Here is an 18,893-nt window from a genome sequence, read left to right as displayed (position 1 = left end):
CGAGGTGGTGCCGGGGAGCGGGACGCGGGGGGACAAGCACCGGCCCCACTCGGGACTACGGACCGCGGGAGAGCGGGGGGCGGTGTGGCGGTCACACGGCGAGAACAGCTTAGAAACATCGCGCATCCCCCCACCCATTCCGCCTCCCCTCTTCGTGGACAGAGCTCCGGGCCCCCTGGCCCCTGGCTTGCTGGGGTGCCTCGGCCGGACACCGACCCTCCCTCCCAGGGGCGGGCCCGCTGTCCTCCCCCGAAAAATAAAGGAGCGTTGTGTTGAAAACGCCAAGGCTGCCGTCCAGGGAGCTGGAGGCCAAGTGCGTTAAGAAAGACCCTTTTTCTCTATAAAAATAGTTTCACTTTATAAAAGGGGGGGATGCTCATCTCAGGTGGGGAAGGATGTTGGTGTGTGAAAATCGTTCCACCGCGGTGGGGCTGGTGTGGAGGGATGGTGTGGGAAGGGGTGGGGGGCTCCGCTCAGGCTCAACGGGGTTGGGTTGGCGGGGGCTGGGGAGGGCAGGTGTCTAGGGGAGAGGCGAGCTGTGCCCTCGGGGCCCGGGGACGGGGTGGGGGGCATGGCCCCCGCGGCCGCGGCCTGCGGGCAGGCGCTCAGTTGAGCAAGGTTCCGTAGAGCTGGGCCTTCGTGAGGCTGTCTTTGCGGCTGAGCCCCGAGCCACCAGTCCGCGGGAAGGCCGGCTGGGGGCTGAGCCGGGCGGCGGGGTGCATCTCCGGGGAGGCCTCCATGGAGCTGGGCTCCAAGGAGTCCCTGGAGCTGTGGGGGCTGCGCTCGGGCTCGGGGCTGCCGCCCGCTCCGCACAGCTGCACCCCGAGCCTCTCCGCATCCCCCGGGCTGGGCGCGTAGCCGGGCAGCGGGTCGGCCCCGCGGCCGGGGCTCAGGCTCAGGTCGCCGCCGCCACCACCGCCGCCTGCCCGGAGGAAGCGGGGCTCGGCCAGGTGGCCCTGGGAGAGGTCGTCACCCTCCGAGAAGCTGTCGGCCTTGTAGGTGGCGTAGAGGGGGCTGGCGCGGCCCTCGGCCTTCTTGCCCGGGCTGCCCCCGCCGCTTCCGTAGTAGCGTTCGGAGAAGCTGCAGGGCGAGGCGCGGCCGGCGGCGGGGGCCGGGTAGGAGTAGGCGCCAATGTCCTCCACGCTCAGCGGCCGCCACTGGCCCCGCACGTCCTCCCCAGGGAGCCGGGCCGTTCCCGGCTTGGCCCGCAGGCTCCACAGGTTTGGGGGCATCAGGGCCTGCTGGGGGCCCGGGGAGGCCGGGAAGCGGAAGGACTCGGCGGGGTACGGCGACATGGTCCGCGCAAACCCCGGGGCCACCTCGGCCTCCAGGGGCGCCGCCACGCCGGCTGCGGCCTTGGCGAAGCGCGGGCTGCCCTCGTAGGTGGCAGCCGGCGGCTTGCGGTCGAAGAGCTCGTCGCGGCTGTTCAGGTAGATGGCCTGCTGCGAGGCGGTCAGCGTGCTGGCCTGGGCGTGCTCCTTCTCCTCCGACGTGGCGCTGAAGCTGGAGTAGGAGCTGGATGTGGGCAGCGAGCCCGCGTAGCCCGGGAAGGCCTCGTGCCGGAAGCCCGCGGGGAAGGCGGCCGCCTCGGCCTCCTCCTCCTCCTCGGCCGCGCTGTCGGTGGAGTTCTGGGCCCGCAGGAAGCCCACGTCGCTCACGGGCGCGTCCACGCTGGGCCGCCGGGTGCGCCGCCGCTCCTCGGGGCAGTAGAGGGCCGTGTCGCTGCAGTAGATGTCCCCCTTGTAGGGGGGCCGCGGGCCCGGCTTCTCCCCGCCGTCGCGGAAGGCCAGGTCGCGGGCCGAGGCATCAGACAGGCGGGAGGACAGGCTGGCGGGGTCGGGCTTCTCCAGCACCTTGGCGATGACGCAGGTGGGCACGCTGTCAGCGTAGGCCGGGTGGCAGAGCGGGGCGGGCAGGCCGCAGCCGTGCTCCTCCAGGTGCAGGCTCACGCGCTCCTGGAAGTCGGAGGGCAGCTGGAGCGGGTCAGGTGTGAGAAGGGAGAGCGGGGGCGGAGGGGGCAGTCAGCCCGGCACCTGCAGCCGCGACCGTGAGCAGCAGGCGCACAGACCAAGAGGGACCCGCCCGGGGCTTCTCAGATGGCCCCGGCTAGAGCCGCTTCTCCCAAGGACCCCCGTCACCTCCCCTCCCCGGCCTGCACGAACTGGGCGCCGGCAAGCCTGGAGGGGGCACCCAGGGTCTGAAGCGGGCCCTTCTCGGGGCTGCAGTGCCCCCCCATCTCCTTCCACTGGGGGACTTGCTCTCCCAGCCCCAAGGTCTGTCGGGGGCACCCCTGCCGGGTCTTGAGGCCTCGGACAGACTCAGAAACAGATGCAACACAGATTGAGGGCCGGGGCCAGATGCCCAGCTGCTTCTGCACAAGCACCTGGTGCTGTGTAAGATGTCCTGCTACTGTTTGATCTATTTTGTGAGTGTCTCAGGCATGGCCCAGGCCCGGCGAGGAGGGGTGCAGACCGAGGCCTGGGTGAGGGCAGTGTGTGGAGGTGGGGGCAGCCTGGCGGGGGCGAGGGGCCCGGGGCCAGCTTGGCTTGCGCCCCAGGGAGCCCCGTGGCCTGGGCCGAGCCACTGCCGTGCGAAGCCAGCTTTCTCCTGTCTGCAGTGTGCACGGGGCTTCTGTGAGGCTCACACAGGGCCCCTCCGCCCCCACCACACTCAGCAGACGGGGTCTTGGAGCAGGGCCAGTGAGCAGCCCCCAGAGGAAAGCAAGGGGAATGGGAAGGCTGTCCGACTGGGAGAGGAGGTGTGTGCAGGGGCGTCAGGGAGGGGGCAGCCCTTCCACCATCTTCAGAAAGGCCTGGATACTTGCAAGAGCGAGGAGGGACGGGGAGGCCAGGCTCACCTCCGTCAAGGGCGAGAAGCGGCCTTGGGGCGGGGCCTGTAGGAAAGGAGCCCCGAGTGGCCCTGGGGGCGAGGGTGGCCTGGCGGGGGCGGGGCTCACGTTACCTCTGACACCTTGTGGACCCTGCCGTACGTCTGGCTGCACTGTAGCAGCTGGGCCGCTAGATTGCAGTCCTTCCTATAGAGCGCCTACAAGACAAGAGAAGGCGTTTGGTGCGGGCTCGCCCCTTGCCAAGGCCCCTGCCAACGGTGGCCGCCCGGAGACCAGGGAGGGGGTGGGGAGGGGGGCGGCTGCGCCGCTGTCAGGACAGGAGCCCTCTCTGGGCCGCCCGCCCTCGCCTGCAGCACGGGGGCCTCGGTCCTGACCTGGAACTGCGGGGGCAGGGAGGGGGCCCTGCGGGGCAGGATGGAACCTCCCACGAGGCGGGGGGCAGCGGTGGAGGGAGGGCCCTGAGAGTTCAGGGGCCTCCGTGCTCCCCCAACCGGGTAGAGTGCGGGCACGGAATGGTAAGGAGTATGCCCACGGCCCCTGCCTCCCGTGTGTCACATTTGCTCCCCGCCCCCCCATCCTGAAAGTGTGGCCTGCTTCCAGGGGTGACTGCAGGGGCGGGTGAGGGTCAGGGCGGGCAGGGGCAGAGGGCCTGTGCGCCCCAGGGTCCGGCTCAGCCTCCGGAGCTGAAAACAGATGCAAACAGTAGGACTCGGAGGGATCTGGTTTCGTCTTCGGTAAATCTCTGTTGCATGTGCCTGTGTTGGGTCTTTTACTCCTGCCCCCACCCGGGGACCCTCCGCAGGGAGGGCTCTGACAGGGAGGGACCTGGGGTCCCCCCAATAGGCCCTCTCGGACCCGCCAGCTCCCACAGTCCCTGCTCAGCCAGCACCAGGTGCCCTGTGGCTCAGACAAGCTGCCGGAGGCATGGGCACCGCTGCCAGCCCCCACCCGGATCCTGGAGGTTGCCCCACCCCCACCATCCGGGCAGAGGCTCATGTCCCCAGTGCAGACCGCAAAGCGGAGAGAACCTGGGTCCCCAGGCTCCTCACTGCCTCCTCGAGCCCCTCTGGGAAGGGCACAGTCAGCTGAGAGCTGAGAACCGACCCCTCCGTGAGGTCCCTGGGCTCAGAGGGCTGTGGGCGCTGCCCGGGCCGGCCCAGATCTCTCCCGCATCACCCACAGACTCCGAGGGCGGCCCTGCACTCATCTGCCTGCACTCCCAGGCCATCCCGCCCCACCTGTGGCTTTAAGCGGCAGGTACATGCTGATCTCTGTCATCAACCCCAGACCCTGCCATCTGGCTGCCGTCCAGGGCCTCCTCCGGCCCCAGATGAAGAACCTTCAATGGCTCCCTACTTCATTTCAAATAAAACCCAGACTCCTAGAGGAAGGAGCCTCCAATGTGGCCTCCCGTTCCCTTTCCGACCTCAGACCCTGGGCCCCTCCCTGCCCCCGGGAGCCCCCTCTGCCGTTCCTGCAGTTATCCGGACCCACCTCTGCCATTCTGGTTCTTTCTGCCAGAAAGAATGCTCTTCCCCTAGGTGCCCGTGGCCGGCTCTGTGGCCTTTCTCAGGTCTTGATGGACCAGACTCTTCGAGAAGCACCCTAACGACTCCCCAGCCCCGTGGCCTGCGTTACCTCCCCTGCGGCACTCGGCACTTCGCACACCCCGCTCGGTTGGCAGATCTGTCTTCCCCACTCAGGGGTAAACCCCATGTGGGCAGGGAGGGTTTTTTTTTTTGCCTGTGTCATTCACACCATATTCTTGGAGCCTGGGAGGGCCTGGCAAGAGGCAGCCACTCATCAGTGAACGTGTGCGCCGCTGTCAGGCGTCCCGGGAGCGTGTCTGGGCCCATCGCCTGGTGCCCGTGAAATCAGGGCGGCCACACGGCTCTGATTCCCCCCGGGTTGGCCGGGGCCGGAGTCCTAAGTGAGCGTGCCCCAAACCGGGCTCAGGCAGCACCACCCCGAACAGGATAACACGGCCCCGTGGTCGCTACCGCCGGCCCCGTTTCCTTCCAGCAGAGGGTCCTCCCGGATGCCCCGGACAGTGTGTGTCTGGTGAGGCGGCCCGCCCTTCCCCCACCGCCCAGGTCCTCCACCTCCCCCGTGCCAGCCCCTCAAGCCTGGAGGCCACAGCGCGGGGGCCTGGGCCCCTGGGGTCACAGTGGCCCGACACTCACATTGTCCTCCGACAGCTTATCGATGGTCACCTTGGCCTCCAGCAGGTGGCTGTTGAGGGCAACGATCTCGTGGCTCAGCGCACGCTTCTCTTCCTCATAGTGCTGGCCCTGGGGCGAGCGGCGGGTCGGGGGTGGGGTGCCGGAAGGAGCCGCTCAGCGGTCGGCCGGAGGCCAGAGCCTCAAGCCCACCGGCCTCCCGGTGCCCTCTTGCAGTCAACAGTGTGAGGTGTTTGCAAGCCCAAAGAAGGTGGGGGTAAGAACACAGACCACCAGGTTCAAATCCACCTGTGCTCCACCAGCAGCAAGCTAGATGGCCTCGGGCGAGAGTCCCTGCCTCCCCGAGCCTCCTGCCCATCTCACCAAGGGGACAGGAAGGCCCTGCTTCCTGGGAGTCTGCGGTGAGGACGGCTCGCGCTCCGCACAAAGCCTGGCCCCTGTCCCGCCCTCCCCTCCTGGAACCTGTCCAGTATCAGCCTCCGGCTGAGGCTCGGAAAGGCAAGGGCCCTCGTCCAGGGCCCGTAGGAGAGCCGGCCCTGCCCCCAGGCCTGCCCGCGCCTGACCCCCCCCGTTTGTGACTTGCAGAAACAAAACGAGCTTGGAACCAGACAAGTAACAGAGGCAGCTCTTATCCGAGGGAGGGGAGCCGCCCGAACTCGCCTGGCCCTCCGTGACGCCAGCCCCACCAGACCCAGAGGCTTCCGCCACCGTCCCTACTCCTCCTAACTGGGGTGCTGGGGCCGGGCACCGTCTCCTTTATTCCTCACAGTACGATGGGGGGTCCCCATGAGGGCACAGTCGGGCTCAAACATCCTTCTGGCTCTCGCAGGCCTCTCCCCCCGGGTCTGGTCTCCGGGCCGAGCCCTAAAGCAGGGTCACCGTCCCCGGTGCGTGTCCTCTGTCCCCCAGCCCCACTTCACACCTCCAGGTAGGCACGGGGCAGCGGGGGACCCTGTGACTTGCTAGTCCTGAGAGCACTGGCCCCCCATTCACTGCAGAGAGGGGTGGGGTGGGCCCAGCCCTGGCGGGGTGGGGAGGGAAGGGGAAGGGGAGGAAACAAGCCCCGGACCCAGCTCCCGACCCAGCTCCCCAGCTCCGTGCAGGCAAGGGGCGGGGCGGTGGCCTCACCATGCGGTACAGCTTGTCTTCCAGCTCCTGGTTGATTCGCTGCAGCGCCAGGTAATTGCTCTGGATCCTGGAACAGGAGGCAGTGGGGTCACCGCTGTGGCATATGCCCCGCCGGCAGGTGACCACACGCCCGCTGAGCAGGCCGGCCCCCCAGCCCCCCACCTGCCCCACCCTGGTCTACTGGCTCCTCTCCACGCAGCAAAAAGCATCTGATTAGAGCTAGCTTGTAGAGGCCTTTCCGGGGCCAGGGTCGAGGACCCCCTGCAGGCGAGAAGGGAAGGCCTGTACTCACAAGTGACTTTGTCCGGTCCTTGCTGGGAGCCAGTTTACTCACATTTAAACACGATTCTTGCAAGCCTGGCTAAGGGATTTACATTCAACAGCAGGTTAGCGGGGAAGAGACACGCCTGGCCACTCCACGGGCCCTGGACTGAGCGCCAGAGACGCGCCTTGGCTAAAACAAGCCCCCCCGCCCCCCCGGAGGAGGCGGCGCAGGAGGAGGCAGGCGCGGCTGTTGGGTGGGAATCCGGTGCTCTGGGCCACTCAAGGGAACGGTCCCAAAACACTGGCTCGTGTCCTTTCCCTAGCAGAGACCCAGGGGACGGTGGCTGGGGCCCTGGTGGGCCCGGAGGGGTCTGGAGAGGGCTGCGTGTGACAGGCTGCTACCCCACCAAGAATATGAGAAGGAAGGAGCAGAGGGCGGAGGGGCGCCTGGGAAGGGCCTGTCCTGGCAGTAGCTAGACCCGGGTCAAGTCCTGACTCGGTGGCTCTGGGCCTCCGGTTCCACCTCCGTGAATGGGGTCAACAGCTCAGGAGGGGGCGGGGCTCCTCTGACTGCGGCCCCCGGACCCCCCCCCGCCCAGCCCCGTACCTGCGCAGCTTCTCCGTGACCTTCTCCAGCTCCTCCTGCGCGCGCCGCAGCTCGATCTCCAGGTAGTGGCGCGTGGAGTCGAACTCGGTCTCGAGCTTTTCGAGCTTGTGCGTGGTGTAGGACAGCCGCTTGCGCAGCTCGCCCTTCTGCTCCTGCAGCGCGCTGCAACGACACGCGGCCGCGGGCCACACGCGAGTGCGCACGCGCCAGGCCCTCCCCGAGCGGCCAGCCCCTCGGCCACACGCGAGTGCGCACGCGCCAGGCCCTCCCCGGGCGGCCAGCCCCTCGGGGGCCCCTCTGCCACAAGCGAAGTCCCGGGAGGTCGCCCTGGAGGAGGGAGGCCCACCCCTGCACCTGGCGAGTGTTTGGGGCGGCGAACGGACCCCGGTTTGAGGAGCGCTCACCGGCCCCCAGGGCTCTCCGGCTCAGAGCCCACCTCTGGACGGCACAGCTCGCAGGGTCGCCCATTCTGCCCCTCCACTGCCCCGGGTGGGGAAGCCCTGAGGTCCAGTGCCACACCGCACACCAGGCCTCCCTACCCCAAACTGGCCTGGGAGAGGATGGGCTGTGAGCCCAGGTCTCCACCAGTGGCCAGCCAGCTGTGCCCAGCGGTGGACACTCTGCAAAGCCCTGGCCTGCGCAAGTCCCCTTCCTCCAGGAAGCCTTCCAGAGCCTCAGCCCCAGTCCTTGAGGCTCTATTTTCTGCACAGACTTCGTGGGCTCCCCTAGTTCGCCAGGCCGCCAAGCCCCCAGCCCCAGGAAAGGGAGACGCGGGATAATCGCCCATGGACCGCACGCGTCAATTCTACATTTGGGCAAAAGGCGGGGGAGTGGCTGTGAGCTCCACCAGGGCAGGGGCCACACCCCGCTGTGGGCAGCCACCCAGCACCAGCGCCTGTAGGTACTCCTGAACACACACTGGCCTGGGGCACGCTTCCCTTTACAGGCTGGGCACCCGGAAGGGGGCAGCTGGCTCAAAGTCCTCGTCTTTAATCGTGGGGTCAACAGGGCAGCCTCCCTGCGGGCGAGGGGCTGCTGCAGGTGGGTGCGGGCACCGGGTGCGTTCTGCTGGCACTTCGCCTGAGCAGAGCTAAGACCCCAGAGCTGCTCGGTGCTCTGGCCGCGCACTTCCTTTCCCCTGTCACCCCCTTGGACTTCAATACCAAGGAAGCCCGGAGTGGAGCGGCCCATAGGTGAAGTCTGCCGGCGTCCCAGTGCGGGCGGGGCCTCTGCCTGCCACGGACTTGATGCTGGTCCTCCGGCCCCACGGGACCCCAGGCTGCCGCTGTCCTTCCATTCGGGCCTCAGCTGCCCCCCTGGAAAGAGGGGACTGCCCCCCTCTTTCCCTGTGGACACAAAGCCCTGCTCCGAAAATTCTGCCATAGAGGTGCCCGGGTCTGAGGCTTGCCCTGACAGGGGCACACCCGCATGGGACAATCTGGGGCCAACAGCCTTTTGAATGACAACTTCCAGTGGGTCTACTGTGGGGCCGGGAAGAGGGGACCGCACTGCCGCTCCAGACCGCTGCACTGGGACCGGAGGGGGTCCCCGGTGTGACCCTGCAAACCAGGGGCGGGAGCTCTGACCCTGCCCGGGTGTTCCTGCAGCCTCGGGCGGACCTCCGACACCCAGACCCAAGTGAGGGGACCTGGGGGCGGGCAGTTCCTCCAGCAGCCTCGGGCCCTGTGTCGCAGCCGCTCATGTTTCCACGGGCGCACGCCCAGCAAATCCCGATGAAACATTCCTGGATTCCCGCCCAGGTCTACAGTGTTTTAAATAAATAAGAATAAAGAGCTGCTTATGTTTTGAGAACCTCAGAGGAGGGTGGGGCCAGGCCCTCATAAGGGTCAGTCTCCAGGGAGGATGCGGAGTGTCAGTCAGAAGGAGCCCTGAGCACAGTGCCCGCGGCTGCCCGTGCAAGTCTAGCCACCTCCTCCAGGCAGCATGCCTGACTGCACCACCCCGAGCACCCTGCAGCTACAGATCCCAGACCGTGCTCGGCCCCTGCCCCAGCCTCTCTCCCCAGTGGGGTGGCGGGCTTCCGGGGGACCCTCCCATGGCAGCCAGGCCCCCTGCAGGCACAGTGTCGGGGAGGGGTGGGGCAGTAGCCCCTGAAATCAGCTGCCCTGGGTGGGGCTGGGGTGGGGGGAGCTGCCGATCTACCCACAGCCCTCTGTCACAGGGTTCGGGTGGGGTCCGCACCCTCGGGAAGAGCTGAGAGCACTGTCCGTCCACGCCTGACCCCTTCCCTGCAGCAGCGGGCAGGACAAACCCCACGGAGCCCATAGTCTGGAGAGAGGCACACGGTGAACACGGAACAGGCTCCTCAGCGAGGCACGTGGGCGACAGGACTGTGACGTGGGCCCCTGCCGAGGGCCCCCCTCCACCAGGCAACCCCCCCGAGCTGGCCCGCCTGCCCCGCTTCACCCCGGCACCCGCCAGCCTTGCAGATCTGCTGGGGCGGCTCTGGCCCCCTGGCCCCCACATACCCCTACCCACCCCAGAGCCTTCCCCGGGCCAAGTCCCGGTCCCCCAGTGTCCCCAGCCCCTGACTCTCGCCCCTCCTTGCCCCACCCCGGACACACTTGTGACCTGAAGTCACAGCAGACACGGGGGCGGGCCACGGGAGCCCACCTCACCTGTCCCCGCACCCCTGCCGCTCCGCCTGTCGAGTCTGCACACAACTTGGCTTTGCCCAGGCTGATGGTCAGGTCCCCGGTCAGCACCCCGCCCCTCCCTGCACACTGCAGGCCGAACCCCTTCCCCCCAGGCCACGCAGGGAGCTCCCTTGCCCCTTGCTTCCGTCTCCAGCCCAGGCCTCTCTCTGCTCCATCGCCCCACGTCCAGCCGTCCACTGGCCTCTCCACCCTGTGGCCCCCCTCACACGCAGGGCGTTCAATGCTGACCCGCCCCCCCCGCCCTCTGCGCTCCCCACCCGGGAGAAAGGCATAGCCACCCTCAGTCCCCCAGTCAGACTCCAAGAGGCCACAGGGACCCCCTCCTCGCCCCTCGCCCCTCAAAGCTGGTCACCAAGTCCCGGTGATGAGCTACTCGGAAGCTTTGGGCATGTCCCCTCCTCAGCCTGGTCCAAGAAGGTGCTGGGCGGGGCGTGCTGGGGTCTGGGCACCATCGCTGCCAATGCCTCCCCCTCCCCTTGGGGCACTGACCCGAGCCCTGCCTGGCCCCCGCCTCAGTCTCCACGTCTGTGATGCAGGCATGTGTGCACCCGCACAAGGGGCACCAGGGCTGTCACGGTGGTCCTCGCGCGCTACCCCGGGCCATCGGAAGCAGCAGGAGACGGTGCCAGGGACGAGTACCGTGTGTGGGGGGGCTTCCAGGCTACTGGAAAGCTGGGGGCCCCAGGGGAACTTGGGGGGCTGCTGGGGGCCCCGGGGGAATCTGGGGGATTGCTGGGGGCCCTGGGAAAACCTGGGGGGGGTTTGCTGGGGGCCTCAGAGGGGAACCTGGGGGGTTGCTGGGGGCCCCAGGAAAACCTGGGTGGTTGCTGGGGGACCCGGGGGAAACTGGGGGGGTTGCCAGGGGCCCCGGGGGAATCTGAGGGGTTGCTCAGGGCCCCTGAGGAATCTGGGGGCTTGCTGGGGGCCCAGGTTCAGTGGCCTCTGCTTCCCCCTGAGCAGAAAGCTGGTTTAGGAGGCCCTGGCGTCTAGAAGCAGCCCCTCAGCAGGTGCACAGGGAGGGTGTGGAAGCCCTTTGTGACCAGACCGGCCAGTGCTGTGACCCCGGGTAAGGGCCACTCTCCCTAGGCTGGGAGCTCAGAAAACCCTATTCAGACAGGAGCCTGGTGAGGTCGCCCCGCTCTGACCGGCATGTCGGTGAACTGAATCAGGGCACGCACCTGACCGGACAGGGTGTGGCGGGTGAGTGGGGTTCCTGCCCCCCTCCCCCTGGCCCACGGGAGGTCCGGAAGTGCCTTCTGGCCTCGCAGGGAGGAGTGATGAGCTCGGTGCAGTCCCCACCCGCCTTCCACCGGGAGCCCTTCCTGGACACTCGGGGGAGGCCTGAGCCCAAGGATGGAGCGCTCAGCTGGGGCCGGGGGCGTGGGATGCGGGGACTCGGGGTGTCGCCTCTAAGACGGGTGGCCTGGGACAGTGTGGTGAGGACGTGCTGGTTCCCCTTCTGCCTGGGGCGCGCGGACGCAGACACGGGAGGGATGTCTGGGGACAGACGCAGAGACACCGAGGAGCCGGGGAGACAACAGGTGTGTTACCTGTCCCAGAGCGAGGCCGAGGGCCTGGCCAGCCGGCCCTGCAGGATGCGGGGCTGCCCGAGGCACGAAGGCACCCAGGGGCTGCGCAGCCTGTGGGCGAAGAGGACAGAGCCACTCAGCGTGGGGGTGGGGCCACGCCAGGCCCCCTGTGGGCACAGACACGGAGCTGTGGGCCCGCCCCCCACCCCACCGGGCAGGAAAACTCCTCAGTATCAGCAAGGTGTCAGGGAGGGGCTGTGGGGACGGGCGGGCGTGGGGGCTGCCGGCCCCCCCCGCCTGAGCTCGGCGGTGGCCCTGTGTCCTACCAGTGGTGGGGTCCCCACCCGCAAGCCTGCCTCAGGGTCTCGGCTTCAGAGAGTCACGGGGGGCAGGCAGGGTGCCTGCGGTTCTGGGCTCCCGCCGGGCGGGACCCACTGGCTGGAGATCCCCGGAGACAAGGACAGAGGAGGGACAGTGTGATGCGCTCCTGTGTACAGACGGAGGGGGGGCATCTCGGGGGCTGAGGGACCTGGCAGAAGTTGGGGGTCCAGAGCAGGGCCCCCCTCACCCTCCCTGGGACCCCTTCTCACCCCACTCTGCCTCTGTCTGGACCCAGCAGCAGGTGGGCCGGAGGGGATCAGAATCTGCCGGGCGGCTGGGAGAGGGGCCCTGGTCCGCCTGGCCTGCTAGGGGCCACCCGGCTGGGGGCCACGCGATATTCACCAGAGCCCCTCCCTCCCCCCACCTGTCATGCTCTGGTGGCCTTGACGGCCCCAGAGCCAAAGCAGAGATCTGAGAAAAGGAAGCAGCCCCAGAATCAGGCTTCCAAACAAAATGTTTAGAGACGCGGGTGTTAAGCGAAAGAGCAGCATAATCCCATTTAAAAATATCTGTATACCAACAGCCTCGGAAAGTAAGGTAGGAAATGAAATGTTAACGTTGTTATAGGTGGGTGGTGGGATTCTGGGTAATTCGGAATTTTTCTCCTAACAGTTTCCTAGATTTATAGTGAGGATGGAAAAGCAGAGAAAGATTTACGAAGGATAAAATTTTGCAAGGATTTTAAACGCGGACTCGATGGGCTGAGGTGGAAGGAAGGGAAGCTCACAGCCCCGGGCTGTGTGCTGTGCACGGGTCACCACCTCCATAAGCCCCTGTTTCCTCATCTGTCGGATGGGCTGCCCTTGGCCCTGGGGCCCCAGCCCGCTGCAGAGGAGGGGCGGTGGGCGGGGCATGGGCTTGGTGTCAGGGTGGACTCGACTTTGAAATTGCAGCCCCGGCCTCTGCTCTTGGCCAATGACCCTGTGCTACTGAGCGAACAGAGCGGGGGCAGTGGGGGCAGCACCCTAGGGAGCACCCAGAATCTTCTGGTCTGCCCTGGGTGCCTCGACTGAGCCCAGCAAATCCACGGGGGGCTCCTCGCAGGGGAGTTTTCAGAGGAGTAGAGGGAGGCTGGAGCCTGGGGGAAACCAAGGCCCAGAGAGCAGGGGGCGTGGCTGTGACCTGACCCAGACTCTGCCTCTGGTCACGCCCAAGGCATTTTTTGCTGACAAGCCACTCTTGTTCCGACACAACTGCCCATTTGAGGCCTGTGGCCGACGAGTGCCCCCTTCCTAGAGTTGAGAAAATGGGAGTCCAGAGAGGCTGAGCAACTCTCCCAAGATGGCACAGCCGGCATGGCAGAGCCTCGGCCCGGGGAAGGGCCAGACACGGCGTCGCGCCTAGCCGGCACATGAGGCCGCCTTCCCGCCCTTGCTGGCAGAAGGGCCCGGGGCCCGCTGGGCGGACAGATGGACGGAGCTGGCCTGGCGGCCCTCACGGATGCCGTGTCCCCACGGGGGGAAGAGCCGCTCCCTGTCCCCGTGTGTCTCTCAAGATGAGATGGGCCTGGGGGGCAACCTGGGCCCTGGGGGTGCTGGCCGGGGCAGGATGTTAGCAGGTGGCTGACTGGCCTGGGCACCTGGTGCTCTGGGCGGGGCACGGCCGTCACCCCCATCATACAGATGCCGGTGGCTGCGGCCACAGGTCCAGAGTGGAGGGAGGGGACGAAGGGGGCCAGGGCCACGCCCGGCCACACGGGAGCCCAGCACACCAGGCCCCCTTCCTCCTCCCCATTTGCCGGACTCCCCCCGAGGTGGCCACGCTCGCAGCCACACCCCGGCAGCTGCCCGCTGAACGCCCTCGCTTCCCTCCCTGAGTCCCCAGGTCTGTTCTCTCTTGTGGGGCTTTCTCTGTGCAGACGCGACCTCTTCTGGGAAGCCTTTCTTCGTTCCTTCTCGAAGAAGGTTCCGTCTCTCTCCTCACCTGCCACTCAGGCTGAGATTGCCTCCAGATGCCCTCCGCTGTCACTCAGGGCCACCTGGGACCCCGGCCCGGGCTGTCTGCCCTCTCTGTTCCCCTTGATGTCCATGGCACCGAGTGCTGAGCCAGGCATGGGGGGTGGGAAGGGAAAGGCGGGGGGGGGGAAGGGAGAGGCGGGGGAGGGGCACAAGGGCTCCGGGAGCTCTGGGTGCTGGGGGAAAACCCTCCCCTGCTCAGCGGTGCTGACAAGGTCAGGTGCGCCCTGGTGGGCCCGCGGCACCCCCCTCCGTGGGCTGAGGTCCATGGTGCTGAAGTGGGGCTGGGCGGAGGCTGACGGAGGGCGCTGTGGCTGCATGAGTCACAGCCTTGCCGGCTCCCAGATGCCGCGAGCCTTTGGGTCCCTGTGTCCCCGCAGCGCCCCTCCCCACCCCCCCAGGACAGCCTGTCTTCTGGGCTCGGAGTGTTCAGGCCCCACCCGACAGTCACGCTCCGGCAGCGCCAGGCCGCTCACATGCTGCAGGAGCTTCTCGTCTTGGTGACTTTGTCCCCGGATCCCCTCTGCCAGGATCGCACTGACTCCCTCCTGCTCTGGTTTAACTCCTCCACACCCGGGGCCCGGCGGTGGGGACCCCGACACCCTGGCCACCCCAGCTGGCCCCGGCATGGATCAGTCACCACCCAGCACCCAGCCCGGGTGTTACAGGGGACGAGTCGGCCCCCTGCGTGTCTCTGAGCAAGGGTGCCTGGGGCTCTCGCTCCCCGCCTGCCCCCTGTGTGCCCACCTCCCCGCTGCAGCCAGATGGCTCAGCAGGAAACCTGGCTGCACCCGGCACCGCCTCTGGTCAAAATTCCCCATGACTGCACCCCAAGTCCCTGCCCCCCAGGACGCACCCCTGCCTGGTCCCTCACTCCTCTGGCCAAGCATCAGCCAGAGCCCCTTCCTTCCTGCCTCAGGGCCTTCGTCCTTGCTGGTCCCTCGGGCAGGGACATTCTCTCTTTCCAAGCCCGCCCCTCCTCTCCCCTGCACCCTGGGACAGCCTGCCCTCCCTGCTCTGTCTGGTTCTGGTTACCAGCCGGCCGGCCTGTGGGACCAGCGTCCCTTGCTCCCCTACCGGCTTTAGCGCCCAGCCCAGCCCTTTCCCACAGAGGCCTTGCGCCCGTGTGTGAAACTCGGGGTGTCCCGCATGGACCCCGGGGCGGGTCCCTGAAGGAGGCTTTGTGCCATGTGCCTTTCACAGGAGAAGCTGGAGATGGTGCCCCTGGGACCCCAGAGTCCCCTCTCCCACATCTGGGACCCTGTGTGCCCAGCCTGTGCCCACGCTCAACAGCCACCACTTTTCTGCCTGTCACAGAAGAGCCTTTCCTCTGTTCCCCTTGACCTCGATGGTCGCCTTGCCAATTCCACCCTCCCTGTCCCAGGGGGACCCCACTCTGGCTGGGGCGGCCGGCACCCCCAGAGCCTCGAGGGCCCGCCCTGCCCCAGGTGCACGCACAAACCTGTCCATCTCGTCCCAGACCCCCCCTCAGACTGTAAGGGAGGTGTGCACCGCGCCCCTTTTACAGACGGGGAAACAGATTCATGAGAGGCACAGGGTACCTCTGCGGTCACACAGCCATGCTGGGGTTCAACGCCAGGCCAACTGCTCTTGCCCCAAGCTTGAGATGACAGACTTTAATGCAAACTGCAGAACTCTATATTTTTCATTGAATCACCTCCCCTCCGGCGTGACCACGACTGGGCACAGCCGTCCCCCCGTGAGGGCCTGGGAGGGCCGACCGTGGCCAGCCTGATGGAGGCGGGAGCTGGAGCCCAAGAGGTGAGGCGACCTGAGCAGGTCAAGGGCAGGTGGGTGGGCCTGGAGCCCCACGGGGCAGGCCATCTGGCCTCCTCTTGGGTCCTTGACCTCTCCCCGGAGGAAGAGAGTTCGGGCACTCTGACCGCCCAGCCCCCAGGCGGCCCAAAGCTGACCTCTGCAGCAAGGTCAGCAGCAGCACCACGGGCAAGGAGACGGGGACCCTAGGCCAGGCTGTCACCACGGCCACCAAGCTGTTGTGCAAAAGTCCTGGGGAAGGTCACGTGTTCAGGTGCCTGGGGGCGCCGAAGCATGCGTTCTGGGAAGGGACTGTCACTGCACTGAGCTGGGGGCCCCCGGCCAGGCGGGGTCACTGACTCAAGCTAGGAGGGGTAGGGACTCCTGGAGCTCAACACCTGCCCGGTCCTACTGTCTGCTGGGTCCTCGACCAAGGTCATCTAGTGGAACCGTCCTCCCTGCTTCCCCGTGGCCCTGGGGACGTGGCCGTGCCACTGCTCTCTCCTGCCCGGAGTCGGAGACGAGGCAGAACGCTCGGCCTCCTCACGTTATCAGGTGGCTGCAGCCCTGTCCTGCCCCCTCCCTCTGCCAGGGCAGAGCCACGTGCTGGGAGCGGGCAGCCCTGTGGCCTAGTGAACCCCTGCCGGCTGGGCAGACCCAGGGGTGCCCAGGGCTGGGGCCCGCCGGGTGACCCGCCGGGCAAGGGCACAGAGCAGCTGCAGGGTCACCCCTGAGCCTTTGTGTCTGCTGCCCTTCCTGCTCAGCACATCCCTTCCCTGCTCTTTGGTTCAGTCTATTCACCTCCTCCAGGAAGCCCTCCTGGACACTGGGTCAGAAGCCCTCTTCGCTATCCTGTTCTCAGCCTTCCATGCAGGGGGTGTTGTTGGGGTCCAGGGGCTGAGTCTGCCCCTCCTCCTCAGGGTTCCAGAGCCTGGTGCGGGGCCTGGTGCAAGGCAGGGCCCAATGGCCACATGCTGCAGATGTCCATGGCCTCCAGGCACAGCCTGGGTTTCGGGACAGCACAGTGGCCCTGAGCTCCCACCGGGAGAAAGCCCGAGGACTCTGGTCCCCAGAGAGGAAGAGATAAACAGCAGGGCTCTGAGGAGGCCTGGTTACCAGCCCTCAGTCCCCCCTCAGTCCCCACTCACTGCACATCATGGCCACTGCTGTCCACACTGGTCCTCATCATCCCACACTGGGTGGCAAACAAAGAGCCTGGCCCTGAGTGCCACCTGACCTGAATGTCACGGGGAGCCAAACCCAGGTGCCCCGATGCCCAGCGTGGGGCTCTGTGGACCCCTTCCAGCCCAGGGCCTCTGGAGAGGCTGTGGACAGAGGTCTGTGGGCCTCTGGAGGTGAGGCTAGCTGGGACAGGGGACAGTCAGCGGTGGGGGACGCGCCTGGCACGCCGAAGTGCAGAACAAACCCTAGCTGTGACAATGGCCAGGGGGTGAGGGGGGGACACCGTGGGAGGGAGGCCCCGGCCCAGCTCCCACACCCACTGGGTCGCCCCACTTGCCTTCACCCACGCCGGCCCCTTTCAGCCATCCCACTTCCGACACCCAGTTCACCACCGGGACGCCCTCCCTCCCTCCACTACCCGCTTCTCGTGTCCCTCACCCACTTTGTCCCCGCGCCACCCTCCACGTCCCTCCCTGTCTCTCCCTTCACTGCACGGGGGCCAAACCCCAACCTGGTCAGGACCCCTCCCCACGGGCAGCAGGAAGTCACACAGCGGAGTGACCGGCCTCACTTTCTGCTCATCCCGCAGAATGACCTGGGGTCTTGTCACCATCCCTGTTCGCCCCCCGCCTGGGAAGTGGCTTCACACCCTTCTCTCTGCTCAGCCGCCCCACACCTCCTCCCCCAGCCCCACTCACAGCCCATGACCTCGCCTCTTTCTCCGCGGAGGAAATAGAGCCGCCCCAAGGGGGACTTCCCCAGATGTCACCACCAGGTGTGCCCACCTACCGGCGTCTGCCCGGGCACACGGCGCCGCCCGCCTGTTACTACAGACAACCCGCCAGGCAGCCCTCCACCCACTCCGGGCGCGGCTCCCAAACCACCAACTTCCCCCTCGTTTCCGGATCGTTCTCTCCTGCGTGCCAGGGAGTTACGTTTCCCACTCGGAGAACAGCCCCCACTGAGCCTCCCGGTACTCGCCCCTTCTCTGCTCGGGGGAACGCCGTCTGCCCTCACTCTCCGCCTGCGGGACCAACGCCCACCCGTCCCTTTCAGTCCTCACGGGACCCGAGCGCTGGGCAGCCAGAGGCACGGCGGACCCCCCGGCCTCCCGCAAGCACCGCCCTCTCGAAGGTCCGGAGGTGAGAACAGCCGGGCGGGGTGGGGGTGCATGTGCATCCTGGAGGTGGGCGGGCCTGCACCCAGGCCTGGGGGGCCAGGGCAGACGAGGTGGCGCCGGTGAGAAGTGGGCAAAGGCCAAGTGCAGTAAGTGCAGGCCGAGTCTCCGGTCCTTTTCCGCGGGGCACCGGAGCCGGACACGCTTCAGACAGGACGACTGGCAGCAGGCCTGGGCCTGGGCCGTCCCTCTGGTGGGGAGCCCGGAGGAGGCTGTGCAGGGGCGGGGGGGGGGGTACAAACCACACAGTGGGCCCCAGGAAGCCCCCGGAACCCCTGGCTATGTAGGCGCTCCTCGGGCACCCCTGCCCGCCCCCCGCTTTCCCACCCCCTGCTGGCCACTGCTGGTCTCCCACTCTTCTGTCGCCTCCCCATCTAGGCTGGGAGACCCAGAAGACAGGGCTATGCACGCCGTGGCCCTAGACGCCCCCCTGCCCCAAGGCCACACCCACCCTCCACTCAAAGCCTGCATTCAGGGGGCTCCCTGGAACGACCAGGGGGTCAGCCCGTGGCCGACGAAGGGCTCCCGGATTAGCCTCCCAGCACCCGCCACCCCGCCGGGAGCCTAGGTGGGAAGGCGCCGCCATTCAGCACCGACGGTCAGGTCCGTCACTGCCCACCAGGGAGCCCACGCCCACCCCACCGGCCGCCTCTCCCCTGCAGACACGGGCCGCTGTAACCGGCCTGTTTTCTGGGCTTCGTGAAGGTGGTCAGGGCTGCAGGAGGCTTCTCGGGGGCCCTGGACAGGGGCTCTGGGCGGCCGGCCCCAGCGCGGCGCCCTTCCACACCCCCCTAAGTCTGCCAGGCCGCCCCCGCCCCACCCTCCCCTCCCCGTCTGCCCCCGCACCTCTCCACACCCACGTGAGACGTGCCAAGGGCCAGACGCAGCCTGGAAGCGAAGGACCAGGGCCGGGTGGGGCATCTGAGCCACGGCACCAGGTGGCCGCCGTCTGGCCTGCAGTTTCCTCACATGGAATCGGGGCCCCAGGGGCACTGTGGCCGCGGGGACCTTCTCCCGGCAACTTCTCCTGAGATCATCCCTGCAGTCACGCAGTCCCCCAGGGGCACCTGCTGCGTGCCCCCGGCGTTTCCTCACTGAGCCCTCGCCGCCCTGGGTGTGTGTGTGTGGGGGGGGGGTGCCCAGTGGAGAAAGGAGTCGGGGCCCGGGGACAAGGGCCTCTTTCAAGGG

The 18,893-nt window shown here is 67.4% G+C and overlaps 1 protein-coding gene across 5 annotated transcripts in view; it reads right to left on the bottom strand.

Annotated features, from left to right (window-relative positions):
* Positions 1 to 486: 486 nt before the first annotated feature.
* The window catches only part of BEGAIN (brain enriched guanylate kinase associated), a 43,641-nt gene continuing 25,234 nt past the window's right edge, over positions 487 to 18,893 (bottom strand). For 4 of the 5 annotated variants that reach the window (XM_039252939.1, XM_039252937.1, XM_039252938.1 and 1 more), the window contains 5 exons: positions 7,028 to 7,189; positions 6,157 to 6,223; positions 5,032 to 5,139; positions 2,962 to 3,045; positions 487 to 1,973 (listed from right to left, as the gene is read on the bottom strand). In XM_039252939.1, coding sequence (XP_039108870.1) covers positions 606 to 1,973; positions 2,962 to 3,045; positions 5,032 to 5,139; positions 6,157 to 6,223; positions 7,028 to 7,189 — 1,789 coding nt within the window. In that variant the 3' untranslated portion in view covers positions 487 to 605. Of the gene's footprint in view, positions 1,974 to 2,961; positions 3,046 to 5,031; positions 5,140 to 6,156; positions 6,224 to 7,027; positions 7,190 to 11,255; positions 11,346 to 18,893 lie in introns of all 5 variants that reach the window. The other variant, XM_039252935.1, reaches the window with a different exon arrangement.

This window comes from Hyaena hyaena, unplaced genomic scaffold (genome assembly GCF_003009895.1).
Source record: "Hyaena hyaena isolate Hyena2069 unplaced genomic scaffold, ASM300989v1 scaffold_427, whole genome shotgun sequence".
NCBI classification, from domain to species: Eukaryota; Metazoa; Chordata; class Mammalia; order Carnivora; family Hyaenidae; genus Hyaena; species Hyaena hyaena.
The sequence above is the reverse complement of the archived record's forward strand: the minus strand, read 5'-3'. Positions and strand labels throughout refer to the sequence as shown.